This window comes from Prionailurus bengalensis, chromosome C1, assembly GCF_016509475.1.
Source record: "Prionailurus bengalensis isolate Pbe53 chromosome C1, Fcat_Pben_1.1_paternal_pri, whole genome shotgun sequence".
Taxonomy (NCBI): Eukaryota; Metazoa; Chordata; class Mammalia; order Carnivora; family Felidae; genus Prionailurus; species Prionailurus bengalensis.
In genome coordinates this window covers 42,944,925-42,961,973 of record NC_057345.1, presented here as the reverse complement: position 1 = coordinate 42,961,973, position 17,049 = coordinate 42,944,925, and the positions used below count along the sequence as shown (strand labels likewise).

The 17,049-nt window shown below is 40.3% G+C and overlaps 1 protein-coding gene across 1 annotated transcript in view; it reads right to left on the bottom strand.

Annotated features, from left to right (window-relative positions):
- Nucleotides 1-17,049, bottom strand: part of SCP2 (sterol carrier protein 2) — a 118,274-nt gene that overhangs the window by 4,523 nt on the left and 96,702 nt on the right. The window contains exon 14 of the mRNA XM_043574996.1: nucleotides 12,019-12,148. Coding sequence (XP_043430931.1) covers nucleotides 12,019-12,148 — 130 coding nt within the window. The remainder of the gene's footprint in view (nucleotides 1-12,018; nucleotides 12,149-17,049) is intronic.

Below are 17,049 nucleotides of genomic sequence, written 5' to 3'. Positions count from 1 at the left end.
TATCATATTCATATAATGGGATACGATACAGTCATTAGATGATATGGATCTACATTTATTGACCTGAAAAAATGCTATTGTTATATTGTTCACGATACTGTTACACAAGCCAGTTGCAAAACAACTGGCTTGGTCTGGTTTTTGCTTGGTCTGAGCATGGTCTGGTTTTTGCTTCAAAACAGATATTCAGGGTGCCTGGGCGGCTCAGTCAGTTAGTCATCCGACTCTTGATCTCAGCTCAGGTCATGATCTCACATCATGGTTCCTGGGTTCAAGCCCCAAGTCAGGCTCTGCGTTGACAGCACAAAGCCTGCTTGGAATTCTGTCTCTCCCTCTCTCTGCCCTTCCCCACTCACTCGCTCTCTCAAAATACGTACATAAACTTAAAAAAAACCCTGACATTCAATTATATACATATAGGAAAAAACATCTATAAACTTAGATACCAATATATTAATAATAGTTATTGTGGCACCTGGACTCTAAGGAGTCCCCTGTGATGCCTGCCTCTTGGTGTTCATGCCTTTGTATGCCTTTGAGTGTAGGCATGACCTGTGACTTGCTTCTAGCCAACAGTATGTGGCAAAGGAGATGGGATGTCATTCCTGTGGTTTTGATTTGTTATGTAAGATTGTCCTGCTAGCAGACTCACTCTCTCCTGCAGGCCTCAAATAAGCTAGCTGCTATGCTGTGAAGTGCATAAGCAAAGGGCCATGTGGCAGGGTGCTGTGCTTTAGGAGCTGAGGGCAGACTCTGGCCCATTACCCCTAAAAAACTAAAGTTCTCATTCTCCATAGCTGCAAGGAAATGAATTCTGCCAGCAACCTGAGTAAACCTGGACACGGACCCTTCTGCAGTCAAGCCTCCAGATGAGAACCCAGCCCTGGCCAACACCTTTACTGCAGCCTATAAGATCCTATGCAGAGGACCCAACTAAGCTGTCCTCAGCCAACTCACCCATGGAAACTATGAGGTAATAAATGTGTGTGTTGTTTTAAGCCACTAAGTTTGTGGTAATTTGAGATATAGTAATAAAAAATGAGTACAGTTATCTATATCAGGGGTTATCAAACTTTTTCTGTAAAAGATCAGACACTAAGTATTTTAGACTCTGCCTAAAGCCAGTAGGTCTCTATCGCAACTCTGCCTCTGTAGCACAAAAGCTTCCATTGATAATACCTAAACAAAAGAGGTGTGGCTGTGTGCCAATAAAACTATTTCCAAAACAGGTAGTAGACAGAGAAGGAGAAGATATTTGCAATTCACAGATCTGACCAAAAAACTTGTATCCAGAATATATAAAAAATTCCTCTTATTCAATTAGAAAAGTTAGATAATCCAATACCAAAACAAGCAAATAATAAACAGACACTGTACAAAAGATCTCCAAATGGCCAAAAAAGCACATGAAACTATGTTCAACTTCATTAGTCATCAGGGAAACGTGAATAAAAGCATGGGTGAGATACTACTACATACCTACTAGAATGAATGGCCAAAAAGGAAAAAAAAGACAATATCCAATGCTGATTACGATGAGGAGCAAGTAAAAGGTCAATACAATGCTGGAGGGACAGTAAAATGGAACAGCCACTTTAAAAGCCAGTCTGGAAATTTCTCAGAAGGCTAAACATACATTGCCATATGACTCAGAATCCTACTTTTAGGTGTTTACCAAAAGAAATGAAAACGTATGTCCACACAAAAAACTTTATGTGAATGTGCCTAGTGGCTTTATTCAAATGGCCAAAACTGGGGAAAAAACCCAAATGTGCATCAACTAGTGAATGGATAAACTATTCAACAAAAAGAAACAACCCCTCTCTCCCAAAGCCTTGCAATGCCTCCAGCAACTCCACCTTTCACATCACCCACCTTCCACACAACTTGAAGTTCAAATGCGCTCTACACGGAAGCTCATTTTATACATGAAGAGCAGTCAAAGCAAAATTACGTCTGTGTTTTTTCATTTTAATGATGCCCTAATGCATTAAAAAAATTTTAATCAACGGGGCACCTGGGTGGCTTAGTGGGTTAAGCATCCAACTCAGGCCCAGGTCTTGCAGTTCATAGGTTCACGCCCCACGTCAGGTTCTGTGCTAAAGGCTCAAAGCCTGGAGCCTGCTTCAGATTCTGAGTTTCCCTCTCTCTCTCTGCACCTCCCCTGCCCACACTCTAGCTCTCTCTCTCAAAAATAAACATTAAAAATTTTCTAAAATTTTTTAATCAGAGGTAGTGGATTCCTAAATGATTCTAAAGCCATCTGTAATTCTCATTGTTGTTTTGTTCTGTTTTATCCTTCATTTCCAGCTTTGGGTGCAGGGAGGGGCAGGTGACACAAAAGATTTTTTTATTGTTGTAATCTTTTCCAATGATCAGCTGAAGATCTGCACTGGAATACAACTTATGTGCCTTTTGCATTTAAAAAAAATTTTTTTTTAACATTTATTCAATTTTGAAAGATGAAGAGAGACAGAGCATGAGCAGGAGTGGGGCAGAGAGAGAGGGAGACACAGGATCCGAAGCAGGCTCCAGACTCTGAGCTATCAGCACAGAGCCTGACACAGGGCTCAAACTCACAGACTGAGAGATCATGACCTGAGCTGAAGTCAGACACTTAACCGACTGAGCCACCCAGGTGCCCCTGCGTTGTTTTTTTTTTTTTTAAAGTAAGCTTTGTGCCCAGCACAGAGCCCAATGCAGGGCTTGAACTCACAACCCCCAGATTAAGACCTGAGTTGAAATCAAGACCTGAGCTGAGATCAAGAGTCCAACGCGTAACAAACTGAGCCACCTAGGAGCCCCCACTTTTGCATTTTTAAAGCCTGCTTCTTGAATTTAAGCACAGTGATAGTGTTCAAAGAGCTGCTCAGTCTATAACACGTTTGAAAAGATGTATCTGCACTTTGAGGTCCCTTTTGAATGCCATTTGCTAGGCCTCTCAAGTGTTTTCATTGCTATGTTCAAGCGCCTCCCAAGTCCAAGATGCTGGATGCCATATGGCATGGAAAACACAAGACTTTGGGCAAAGTCTGTGGGCTTGCATTGGGGGAGGGAAGGGAACAGAACTTATTTGTCTGATTTAGAAATAAGGCATTTCAGAGAAGCCATTATTTTCTGTGTTTAAGTTAAACTGCATTTTTGGGGGCGCCTGGGTGGCGCAGTCGGTTAAGCGTCCGACTTCAGCCAGGTCACAATCTCGTGGTCCGGGAGTTTGAGCCCCGCGTCGGGCTCTGGGCTGATGGCTCGGAGCCTGGAGCCTGTTTCCGATTCTGTGTCTCCCTCTCTCTCTGCCCCTCCCCCATTCATGCTCTGTCTCTCTCTGTCCCAAAAAAAAAATAAATAAACGTTGGGGGAAAAAAAAAAAAAACAAAAAAAAAACAAAAAAAACCCTGCATTTTTGTCTTTTGGTTGATATGAAATGTATTGTTCCAATATAAAACAGTAATTATTTGACCTTTAGGGAGAAAAATAAGGAAGAAACTACTGATGTTACATGCAACAACATGAATGAATCTTGGTGAAAGAAGCAGGCTTAAAAAACTATATACTGGGGCACCTGGCTGGCTCAGTCAGTAGAGTGTGTAACTCCTGATCTCAAGGTTGTAAGGTCAAGTCCCACTTTGGGTGTAGAGATTACTTAAAAATGAAATCTGAAGGGGCGCCTGGGTGGCTCAGTTGGTTGAGCATCCAATTCTTGATTTCAGCTCAGGTCACGATTCTAGGGTCATGGGATCAAGCCCTGCAATGGGCCCTGTGCTCTGCCCCTGTCCCCTACTCCTGCTCTCTCTCTAAAAACAAACAAACAGGGGCGCCTGGGTGGCGCAGTTGGTTAAGCGTCCGACTTCAGCCAGGTCATGATCTCACGGTCCGTGAGTTCGAGCCCCGCGTCGGGCTCTGGGCTGATGGCTCAGAGCCTGGAGCCTGTTTCCAATTCTGTGTCTCCCTCTCTCTCTGCCCCTCCCCCATTCATGCTCTGTCTCTCTCTGTCCCAAAAATAAATAAACGTTGAAAAAAAAATTAAAAAAATAAAATAAAAATAAAAACAAACAAACAAACAAACAAAACCTTAAAACAAAACAAAAAACTACATACTATATGATTCCATTTAGGACATTCTGGAAAAGGGACAGAAATCAGAGTAGTGGTTGCCAAGGCCTGAGGGTGGGAGAGGGGGACTGACTACAAAGGGACATGAGAACACTTTTTGGGGTGATGGAAATATTCTATCACTTGACTTTTGGTGATGGTTACACAAATATATGCATTTGCCTAAATTGATAGAATGACACCTCTCAAAAAGGTAGATTTTATTATATTAAATTATAGCTCAATGACAGTAACCAGTACTGTCAAAAATGTGGAGCAAATAAAACTCTCATGTAATGTGGAAGGTAATGTAAAATAGCATACACACACGCGCACAAACGGGCTATATTGTACCTTATGACCTAGTATTTCTACTGGTTATATGCCAAGTGGAAATGAGTACATACATTCACTACAAGACCCATATGAAAATGTTCATAACAGCTTTATTCATAAGACCCCAGAATGGAAACATTGAAAAGATTTATCAACCATGGAATGAATAAATTCTGGAGCATTCACACAGTAAAAACAAACTACTGCTACATAAAACAAATTAAAAAATCTTACGATGCTGAGCAAAAGAAGCCAGACCTAAAAGATAAATATTGTATGAGTCCATGTAAATAAATTTCCAAAATAAATACAATCAATCTATGGTGACAGAATTTGGAATAGTGGTTTCTTGTGGGAGAGGACAGTGATGACAGGGGGCATGAGAGAGACTTCCAGAATGCTAGCAACATTCTGCAGCTTGATCTGGGAGATACATATTCATCAGTAAACATTTATCAGGCTATACACTTCAGATGTATGCTTTTCATTACAAGACCTCAATACAAATTTTACACAAAACAAACAAAAAAACAGGTGGTGGGTTGGATTTGGCCCACATCATTTGTCAACCCCTGACATAGATGGTGGGATTCCAGGAGAGTAATTTTTCCATTTTGTTTCTCTGAGTCTTCTAATTTTTGTTTACACTACGTGCATATTACTTATAATAGAAAGTTTTAAAAATATTAATTTTAATATCAAAGTACAATGAATAAAAAGACTGTATAACAAAGACTCTAATATCTCATTGCTAAATCAACCATGTCTACCTTGGACAAATAAGAATTTTCAAGTACAAAAGAAAAAATTCACCCAGAAAAATATTTGCCAGCACTCAGTGTTTTAGACAATTAATATAACAATAATCCTCTAATGGCTGGCTCCTCCTCAAAGTTGGCCTCTCCCTGAAACCAAGTCATTTTCTAGCTTATTATTCTGTTTTATTTTTCTTTGTGGTACTTATCTGAAACTACCTTATTTATTTGTTTAGATGTTTTCTGTCTGTATTTGTCCACTAGAATAAACACTTCAAGGGACAGAGCCCTTGTCAGTTTTGTTCACTGCTATATCCCCAGGTTCTTGAAGAGTGCTTGACACATAAAGGGTAATCAATAAATACTTGCTGAATAATAAGTAGACTATGTAGAGTTCAAAAGATTGTCAAATCATGGCCCAATAGCTAATAAGATAATCTGTGCCTTAATAAGAGATTAGAGGATGCTATGGTCTGAATGTTCCTGCAAAACTCCCATGTTGAACTTCTAATGCCCTATGTGATGATATTAGCAGGTGGGGAGGTCAGGAGGTGGACCTTAATGAATGGGATTAATGCCTTATAAAAGTCTCCAGGGGCTAACAGTGCAGAGCCTGCTTGGGATTCTTTCTCTCCCCCTCTCTCTGCCTTTCCCCCCACTCATGCACATGCTCTCAATCTCTCTCTCAAAATAAAATACTTAAAAATTTATTTTAAAGATTCTCCAAGGAGGCCCCCAGCCCCTTCTACTATGTGAACCCACAGCAAGAAAGTACCATCTATAAATCAGCAAGAGGGCCTTGACCAAGGCTGACACGTTGACCTTGGACTTCCAGGTTCCAGACTGTGAAAAGGAAATTTCTGTCATTTATAAGCTACTCACTCTGTGGTATTTTGTTACAGCAGCCCAAATGGACTAAGATAGTGGTAAATTATTAAAATACAGCATGCCCATTAAATAGTTAACTTTTATTATAAATAACTATTTAACTATTATTAAATAATTAAAACAAGATTGAAAGTTAAAAATTTTTATTATATGTGTTAGAACTCAGGGATAGCCCCTAAAAAGATTGATATTCAATGGCTATTCCATCTTTGCTTCTGACTAAATCTTCTTATTACTGGAAAAAAAAGGTGTGAAGCTTTGAAAATGAAGGGACTTACTTACAGTCTAGAAAATCTAGTTCCCATGTAGATTTATATCACCAAAGAACAGGGAGAAAGAAAGTTAGCAAATCGAGACTGTTGGACTTGATTTATAATTGGATTTGATCCTAATATTCCAAGAAAGGACTCTTAGTCATTGAAAAGTAAGTTTAGAAAGTGAAGCCTGCTGCTGCTGTAATATCAGCATTTACTGAGCTTTCACTATGCTGAGCACTTCACATACATGGACTCATCTGATCTTTATAACAACCCTATAAGGATCAGAGAAGTAAAAAAAAAAAAAAAAACTTGCCCATGATCACACAACTAAATAAGAGGCTGAGCTAGATCTGAAAGGAGATTCCTGCTGCTGCTAAAGCCCACACTCCCAACCGCTAAGCGCTATGGCCTCCTATTGTTACAGGAAGGATTCAAACATTCAGTGGCTCAGTTTTAACTGGGCATTCACCAGTTCGTCAGTATCTGATGAATCTAGATACTTTCACAGTTCCCTAAGCCCTTCTGCAGTCTTAGATGAGTCCCATGTGTTCAAGCAAAACTATTATTTAATATATGTTGGGGAGGAAGCAACTGAGCACTTACTATGCTAAAGCACTTTAATGATTTATGTCATTAAATCCCCACAACAGCTCCATGGATAGAAATTATTCTCACCATTTTCTAGATGAGACAACTGGACTCAGGGAAGGTACACATCCAGTAAGTGACAGAGCTGTGGTCTGAACCCAGTTTGGGTGTCTCCAAAGGCAATGCTGTTTCTACTGTACCTTGGGGATGTGAGACTCTGAGGCCTGCTATATCGTGTGCCCCACAAAGGGGCAGGGTTGAGGACTCAAGTAGATGCTAAGAGGGCAGAATAAAGGAATGAAAGATAATGGTCAAGTTAGATTAATCAAAGTTGGCTTCCTAGAGATATGCTATGTGAGTTGTTTCAAAGGAGAGAAGGGAGGGGCAGAATTCATAGACAAAGGCACCTAGCCAGGAAGAAAAGATTATGCAAAATGCATAAAATCTAAAGGTCCTTAATATAGTCATCTGTATAATCACTATCAAGCTCTTAGAATATAAGCAAATGAAATACGTTTGAGGAAATCTTACTTTGTCAACAGTAAGTAAAACTCTCAACACTGTACATGCCAAAAAACCTAGCAATTCTCTTTAAGATGCTAGTTCAAACTAGGACAGGTTATTAATGCTTTAACATAGCTGATCTCTAACAAATGGGCACTTGTTGGCTGATGTAATAGGAGCTGGCAATTTCCAGTGGTGGCTTTTACTGGGTAAGTCCATATTTCAACGCTACTCCTAGCTGCCAACAAGTGTCAGTTTCAGCAGAAATTACCTTGTCCCAGGGTGAAAGCCCTTCAGGTCTGGGATGGGGCACCTAATATGGGGAGAGTTCACTGCCAGAGTACACAGGTAGTAAGGTTTTTTGAAATTATGCAATAGCTTTCCATAAGCATATTATCTTTCATGACAAACAATGATAACAAAATACAGGAGAAATTTTTTAAATATCACCTTATCACCTGCCGGGGCATATCAAAATATAATCCTGAAATAGCTATTTTCCAAAAGTTCTTTTTATTTCTATAAGCTTAAATCTAGATGAAGCATTTAGTTTTTCTTCCTATACAACATAAGAGTGGCAGTTCATAGAATCCAAACACATCATTATTTTTCTGCCTACTCATTTTGAGGAAAAAAAGGGACTATATATAATTCAAAAACTTTCCACAATGCCACCATGCTGCCTGCACAAGATGCTCTTACTACTGCCTCAGTTCTTCCATCATGAATCTCTAGTTGATTCCTTATTCAACAGTGCTACTCTTAACATTTTCTCCTGTCTCCAAGTTCTAAACTTTATTCCAAGAGCTCTGCCAACCTCCTTTCTACCCCAAAATGCCCCTGAATATTTACCCTCTCAGAGAAGGAAGTATCCATCCCTCCTTGCTGCTTGCTAAAGCTAACCTTCCTTCCTCCTGTGCTCTTGATGTCATCTACTCCTCCAGGACCTTCCTCAATAAGGTACTAGTAAGGAAACTCTCCCATCTTTGATAGACTTCCTTCTCCTACACAGCTTCCAGGTCCCATCAATTTCACCCCAAATATCCCTGGCAACTACAACATAACATTTTTTTTTCTCACTGCCAACACCGAGGCTCTTCTTTTTGCTCAGATGGTAGCAACATCCATCCTCCCAATTGCTCTCTCTACCTCTGATTTCTCCCTTTGCAGTTTGTCAGATCTAATGCACCAGCTTCATCCTCTAAAGCACAGCCCTAACTTTCACTTTCTTACTTAAAAAGCTTTAACTGGATTGCTTATATATCAAGTCACTTTCAAAGTTCATAGCATGGTATTTGAAGCTCTTCAGAAAGGTTGTCTCCATCCATCAGATTTCTTAAGTACACCAGGCTCTTTCCAACAGGAGGTGTGTAACATACAATACAACATACAAAATGTAACCTGCTGAATACGTACTATGCATCATTCATTCTGCTGTTCATTTTTAAATTACATCATTCATTCTGCTGTTCGTTTCTAAATTAAATTAAAACTACCTTGGTTTGTGAACATAATTCATTCCAGAAACATGCTTTTAATCCAAAGCACTTGTATATCAAAGAGAATTTCAAGAATCACTGGCTTAGTTGTAATCATGTGATGTTTGGCCTCACATACTACTTGTATTGCAAGACATTGCTTTATCAAGTTAAAATTTACTAGAAATGTTTGCTCATCTTACAGAACAGTCACAGATCAAGTTACTTGCCATCCAAGGTTTTACTGTATTTATTTATCAAAGACCAACCATATATCAGATACTCTTGTAGGCAATGAGGATGCAGCAGTGAACCTAACAGTCAAAAAGCTCTATCTTCATGTAGCTTATAATTCAAGTGGGAGAGATGGACAATAAGCAAATAAGTAAAATATTATATGGTATATCAGATGGCAGTAAGTGCTATAAATAAAAATAAGGAACTGGAGAGTGTTATGCTAAGTGAAATAAGTCATACAGAGAAAGACAGATACCATATGTTTTCACTCTTATGTGGATCCTGAAAAACTTAACAGAAGACCATGCGGGAAGGGAAGGGGGGGGGAGAGGGAGGGAGGCAAACCATAAGAGATTCTTAAAAACTGAGAATAAACTGAGGGTTGATGGGGGGTGGGAGGAAGGGGAAAGTGGGTGATGGGCACTGAGGAGGGCACCTGTTGGGATGAGCACTGGGTGTCGTATGGAAACCAATTTGACAATAAATTTCATAAGAAAGAAAGAAAGAAAGAAAGAAAGAAAGAAAGAAAGAAAGAAAGAAAGAAAGAAAGAAAGAAAGAAAGAAAGAAAGAAAGAAAGAAAGAAAGAAAGAAAGAAAGAAAGAAAGAAAGAAAGAAAGAAAGAAAGAAAGAGAAAGACAGACAGGAAAGGGCAAGAGGAAATGGTAACAGGTATGAAGTATGGTTAGGGAAGGGGCTCACTGAGAAGGTGACATCTGGGCAAAGATCCAAAGAAAATGAGGGAACAAGCCATGAGGATATCTAAGGGAAGACGAGTCCAGGCAGAGGGAACAGAGTAGAAAGCCCCTGAATTGGGAACACCCGCATGTCAACAATGGCAACGAGTATCCTTCCTGTATGACTGGAGCAAAGTGAGGGAAAGTGTAGTAGAACAGAGAAAACGGAGGCTAGATCATGTGGTGCCAGTGTAAGAGCTCTGGCTTCTACTGAGTGAGCTGAAAGCCTTTGGATGGTTTTGAGCAGAGGAGGGTCACAATCTAACTCAAGTTTTTAAAGGATCACTCCAGGGTGCCTGGGTGGCTCAGTCATTTAAGCATCCAACTCTTGATTTCAACGTTTGTGAGAATGAGCCCTGAGTCAGGCTCTGCGCTCTCAGCTACCAGATAGCTGATAGCACAGGGCCTGCTTGAGATTTTCTCTCTCCCTCTCTCTCTGTTCCTCCCCTGCTCATGCTCTGTCTCTCTCTCTCAAAAATAAATATTTAAAATAGTAATAATAACAATAGCAATAAAAATAATAAATAAAATGATCACTCCAGCTGGTATGTGGCGAAGAACCTGTAGGGAGCAAGGTTAGAAACAGGGAGACCAAGCAAAACAATGATGGAAGCTTAGACCAAGAATCTGCTGATGGATCAGACTGTGGAGTGTGAGAAAAAGAGGAGCCAATGATGACTCCAAGGTTTTTGAACCGAAGAACTGCTAGGACAGAGAAGCAATTTTTACGGAGATGGGTTGATGGTGAGAGGAATACATAATTAAAGGTGAGTAGGAGGGGGGCGCCTGGGTGGCGCAGTCGGTTAAGCGTCCGACTTCAGCCAAGTCACGATCTCGCGGTCCGTGAGTTCAAGCCCCGCGTCGGGCTCTGGGCTGATGGCTCGGAGCCTGGAGCCTGTTTCCGATTCTGTGTCTCCCTCTCTCTCTGCCCCTCCCCCGTTCATGCTCTGTCTCTCTCTGTCCCAAAAATAAATAAACGTTGAAAAAAAAAAAAATTTTAAAAAAAAAAGGTGAGTAGGAGGAAATCAGGAGTTCAGCTTTTTTTTTTTTTTTCATTTTTTAAATGTTTATTTATTTTGGAGAGAGAGAGAGACAGAGCATGAGAGGGGGAGGGGCAGAAAGAGAGGGAAACACAGAATCCGAAGCAGTCTCCAGGTTCTGAGCTGTCAGCACAGAGCCCCATGCGGGGCTCAATCTCATAGACTGTGAGATCATGACCTGAGCTGAGGCTGGATGCTTAACCAACTGAGCCAACCAGGTGTCAGAAGTTCAGTTTTATACATGTTAACTTTGAGATACCTACCAAGTATCCAAGTAAACTTGTCAGTTAGATATACACCTTGGAGTTCAGTGGATGAGTCCATGGTGAAGATATCTGGGTGTTATCAGTGTAGGGATGGTTTTAAAAGAATGAGACTAGAGATCCCCAGGGAGTGAATGGAGACAGAACTGAGCCTTGGAGCACTCTAATGTTTAGAAATTTGGAGGTGAGAAAACAGGAAGAGAAGCCAGGAAGGAACAGGCAGTGGATAAGAGGAAAGCCTAGAAGTGTAATATCATGAAGACTGAGAACCACTCAATTTAGCAATATGGTAGTTACTGGTGACCTTGACAAGAGCAGCTTTGGAATAGTAATAGTGATGAGGATACAAGCTGAATGGAGTGGGTTCAAGAAAGACTGGGATGAGAGGAAGTGGAGGTAGTGATTGGGTATAGACAGAACTTTCAAGGCCATGTAACCACATGCTACCACATGTGCTTTATAGGATAATTAAAAGATAATTCTCTTAATCTTTGCATCAACCTTATGAAATAGGTACCATTTATTATTCCCATTTAGAGATCAGAAAACCAAGGCTCAGAAAAGTTAAATAATTTGTCCAAAACCACAATCTGTGAGTGGTAAGGCCAGGATCCCAACACTAGTTTGTCTAATTCTAAAGCCTAAGATTGTCAACTCCGTGATGGAGCCTCCCAATCTTTGGGAGGAGGCAGCTGTGACATATTCCTGTTCTCAAGGATTCACTGGTTCTTTAACAAGGTCCTATACCTCTACAGCCACCCCTTTTAGGAAACACCAAAGCAGACCCCTATTTTCCCTTGTGAACTTGTCAGTGCTCCAGTAAATGAAGTCATTACTTCACTGACCTGAGTTAGGAAGCACTGATCCTTTGCCATTCTTCACATCCACCACCCAGGTGGCTTCTTTACCCCCAGGGCCATCCTTCACCTTGAAGGCAAAAATACCACCAATTTTCTTCACAAACTGTTCCCCTTCCTGTAAAGAAAAAACAAACAAACAAACAAACAAACTCTGGGAGTTATATGAAGTTCGTTTCTCTGGCTTTTTCCCCAAATTAAATGTTTAAATAGATACATGATGTGAACAGCCAGGCCTGCTGCAATCCCCAAGCTCCCTTAGGATCTTTTACCCAGAAAAACCTGAAAGGAACAGGCAACAACTCCCTCATCTGCCAAATCTTTTGTTGACAATGGCTTTCTGGATACAACTGGTGGAAGGAAAGGGAGGATGGGGGTGGGCACAGTAGCATGTTCTACTGAAGCAGCTTTCCTTTGTCCTAGTTTCAGAAAGATTCACTCTGGCCTGCCTAAATACTGGACCCCCCCCCCCCCACACACACCCCAGTCTCTCTCTTTTTTTTTTTTTTTTTTTGCAGATAAATTCCTTTACATGTGTTTCTGGTTTTCCACACTTAGAACTTAAACATAACTGGTTCTGAAAGCAAAGTCTTTTTGGGTGGAGGGGTCAACTTATTTTCTGGGTTAGTATAGAGAATTATACAAGTAATATGTCAACCACCAATTACTTTTGGATCTTGGGGGAATGAAGCTGGAAAGTTATTTTAAGTTACATTTAGGAGAAATTATTAACGACAATAATAATCTTTTCAGGGCTATAAAGTTTTCAAGTGCTTTCATATACATTATTTCCTTAATCTCCATAAACCCCTGTAAGTAGTTGGACAGGTACTAATATCAGCTCCTTGAAAAGAAAAAAAACAGCTGAGATTCATAAAGGTTAAGAACACGTCAGACTATGCTCTATCTGGCTGCTGAGTAATCCACCTAATATAACTCATCTAACATTAACATAAGCCATCTAACACATCCAAGTGGAATTTCTTAAATGTGGCTCCCCATACCCTATAGAATGAAGTCTGTCTTTACGTATCACTCAAAACTCTTCAAAATCTGAGGGATGTTTATCTGTTCTTAGCTTCAGCTACTTTCCCATTCTCCTCAGTCTTCATGTTCTAACAATACTGATCATCCTGAATTCCATAACCACATGTGCCTCCATGCCTTTGCTCATGCCCCATCCCAGCTCACTCACCTCCTCCTAGTCACATTCTCACACAAACCTCATCAAGTCCCTGCTCACTTGCTAATTCTTCTGGGAAGGCATTTCTGTCTCTACTGGACACTTTGATAGCCCTTTGCCCAATGCATCCATGGTTCTAGTTAAAGCAGTTATTTTTTTTCCCCTGGGAAAATTTTTCCATGTTTATCTTCCCACTAAACGCTGTTCCTTGAGGGGCAAGGACATATGGCTAGTAAATTGCACGACCAGAACTCAATCCCAGTTTGGTTTAATTCTAAATTCAAGGCTCTTGTCGTTTGACCATACTGTATTACAAAGTAGGTTACATCAATATTTCCAACTTTAGCCTATGAAAGCAGTTTCTGTCTCCATAAAGGAATTTTTTAAAAGCAAGTTCAAGTCTTCTCCACATTCCTTGAGATCTTTTATCTCTCAAGTTTCTGTGAAAACAATCTAGAAGAGGGAGTTAATAATCCTGATATAGTGGGCCACCCAAGAGCCAGGTTTCCCTTGGGGCCAACAGCTCATGAATGACTATTTCCAGGTGCATCCATGCCATCTGCTTGCATAATGCCTCAGGAATAGAGCTATGACAGACACCAACAAGTCAGAGCAGGAAAACCCCAGCAAACATTTAGGAATTCTACCTAACATACTTGGAGAGAAATTCCACCTGCCTCCTTAAAACAGATGTAGATTGATTTTGCACTTGTCGTTACTTTTAAGAGTCAACTGATCCTCTGATAAAATAACATTTTTCACTGAAGAGGACGTGAGAGAGTAAGGAAATGGACAAGGAGAGAACTAAAAGGGAGAAAATACACATTTTGTGAAACTAAAGATCATTAATACTAAGAAAGTTCTAAGTGTGTCCTTGAGTGAAGAAAAGTACTTCTTTCTGAGTAGGCAAAAGGTCAAGGAGTAGGGCCTGTCTCAAACTTAACTGGAACAAAAAGTTAAGACAGAATTCAAAGAAGGGCAATGGGGTATTGCTAACAACGACAAAAGTGGAAATAAAATCTCTTGCCAGACTTCCTTTGCTAACGCAGAAAATGCATGAATTGACAAAAGATTTCAAGACTTTCACTCTTTCTAGTCCTTACAAACATTTAGGAAACTTACAATCGTGGGAAGGAAACAAGGGGACAAAGTCCATGCAAGTGAGGTTATGGAGGGAGGAGAAAAGGATTAAAATGGGAGCAGGAGGAATACATTTGCAAAGTTAAAAGAAGATGGAATAAAAATGGAAAAACAGGGACGCCTGGGTGGCGCAGTCGGTTAAGCGTCCGACTTCGGCCAGGTCACGATCTCGCGGTCCGTGAGTTCGAGCCCCGCGTCAGGCTCTGGGCTGATGGCTCAGAGCCTGGAGCCTGTTTCCGATTCTGTGTCTCCCTCTCTCTCTGCCCCTCCCCCGTTCATGCTTTGTCTCTCTCTGTCCCAAAAATAAATAAACGTTGGAAAAAAAAATTAAAAAAGTAGTTCCTAGCAGGGTACCTGGGTGGCTTAGTTGGTTGAACATCTGACTCCTGGTTTCAGCTCAGGTCATGATCTCATGGTTTGTGGGTTCAAGCCCTGCATCAGGCTCTGTGCTGACAGCTCAGAGCCTGGAGCCTGCTTCAGATTCTGTGTCTCCCTCTCTCTGCCCCTCCCCCGTTCATGCTCTGTCTCTCTCTGTCCCCAAAATAAATAAACGTTGAAAAAAAAATTAAAAAAAAAAAAAAAAGGAAAAACAGCACTGGTTTGTTCATCTCAATAATGAAGTATTCAGTGATTGACATACAGCCATACCAGATACTCTCTAATTATTTTTATTTGATTTTTTTGACAGAATAAAGTTGGAAAAAATGGGGTAACTTGGCAGAAGCAATTATCTGATGGATTGCTCTGCAGGCAAATATTGGTGGCAAGAAAAAAAAATTCAAGTTGAACCCTTATAGAGTCCAACTTCAGTTTAGTGGACATACAGAATGAAAGAAATTAAACAGTAATGAGAGGGGGGCCTCAGAGCTGGCTCAATCAGTAGAGCATGCAACTCTTAATCTCAGGGTGGTGAGTTCGAGCCCTATGTTGGGGGAAGAAATTGCTTTAAAAAAAAAACAATAATAAGATATTTTTTCCTATTAGATTGGTTTTTATAAACCAGCCAACATAGCACTAGAGAAGGTGTGAAGAAAAAACAGTCACACCCACGAACTGTTGTTTGTAAATTAGTGCCCTCTTTTTGGTCAGTGGATAGGTTGGCAATATATGCCAAAATGCAAAATAGATATCCAAACCAATAATTTCCCCCTTTAATTATTTATGCTAAAGTGATCATGGTGTTAAGTACTTATTTTTTTAACTTAAAAAAATGTTTATTTTTGAGAGAGAAGGAGACACAGAGCAGGGGAGGGGCAGAGAGAGAGGGAGACACAGTATCTGAAGCAGGTTCTACACTGACAGCAGAAAGCCCGAGCAGGGCTCGAACTCACAAACCATGAGATCATGACCTGTGCCGAGGTTGGTCCCTTAACTGACTGAGCCACCCAGGCACCCAGCATTATGTATTTAAAGATGAGTTAAAAAGGGAAATTTACTATACCACTCACTATTTTACTTGCAAAATTTAAATACAACCAATGTTCATCATAAGAGACTAGTTAAATAGATGATACATAAATTCAAAAGTGCACTAGGTGGCCATTAAAACTAATGGTAAGGATTTATATGTATGGGCATGGAACACACTGTTAAGAGAAAAAAGCGGGTTATAAAACAGGTATTTCCCCCCACCCCCCCGCCACCCATGCAGGTATATCCCCACAGATGGTGGCAAGACAGCTCTGCGGCTCCTGGGCTGGTGCCTGCCTGCTCAGAACCGGCAAACCTTGCTCTCTGTCTACCTCTGGAAGGTTGTTGATCATGAAAATCTTAGAAATACAGGGACCTTTGTCAAAACACCAGTCACACTGACTCTTTTCCCACCCACAGTTCAATCAATCACTTTAGATGTTAATAAGTTCTTTGTGCTACAATAAGGAGGAGAAATGCACAATGTATGCCTTTCACACTGTAGCATGAATGAAATACACAGTTTAACTTTTCTGAATCCTTTTATTTCAACCCACTGTGGTCACCTTAATAGATGTTTAATTAGAACTGTGTGGCTGTGGCTATAACTGTGCCTTATTGGTCTGAAACTTAATATCAGTAATGATATCCCAAGATGCCTTTAGTTTTGAAACAATGAAGTAAATATGTAATCCCATCTAAAGAGAATAGCTCTCAAAGAAAAAAAAAGAGAGAGAGAGAGAAAAAGAATAGCTCTTTTTGAAAAAAGTTAGTTAAATTGCCTTAGTGTGATTAGTATCTATTAAGAGCTAATTATTGTACATAAAAATAGATTTGTATACAGAGTATAATTTTAAAAACCCAACACATATTATATGTTCCTAGTTATATAGCACTGTATAACATAGAGAGATGTCTGAAACAATGTCAATCACTGTTAACATTTTAGTGAACTCAAAAAAAAATTAAAAAAAAAATTAAAAAAAAAAAAAAAAAAAGGGGGTGCCTGGGTGGCGCAGTCGGTTAAGCGTCCGACTTCAGCCAGGTCACGATCTCGCACTCCGTGAGTTCGAGCCCCGCATCGGGCTCTGGGCTGATGGCTCAGAGCCTGGAGCCTGTTTCCGATTCTGTGTCTCCTTCTCTCTCTGCCCCTCCCCCGTTCATGCTCTGTCTCTCTCTGTCCCAAAAATAAATAAACGTTGAAAAAAAAAAAATTAAAAAAAAACAAAACAAAACAAAACAAAACATTTTAGTGAACTCAAAGTAATGGAATTGCAGGGGATTTT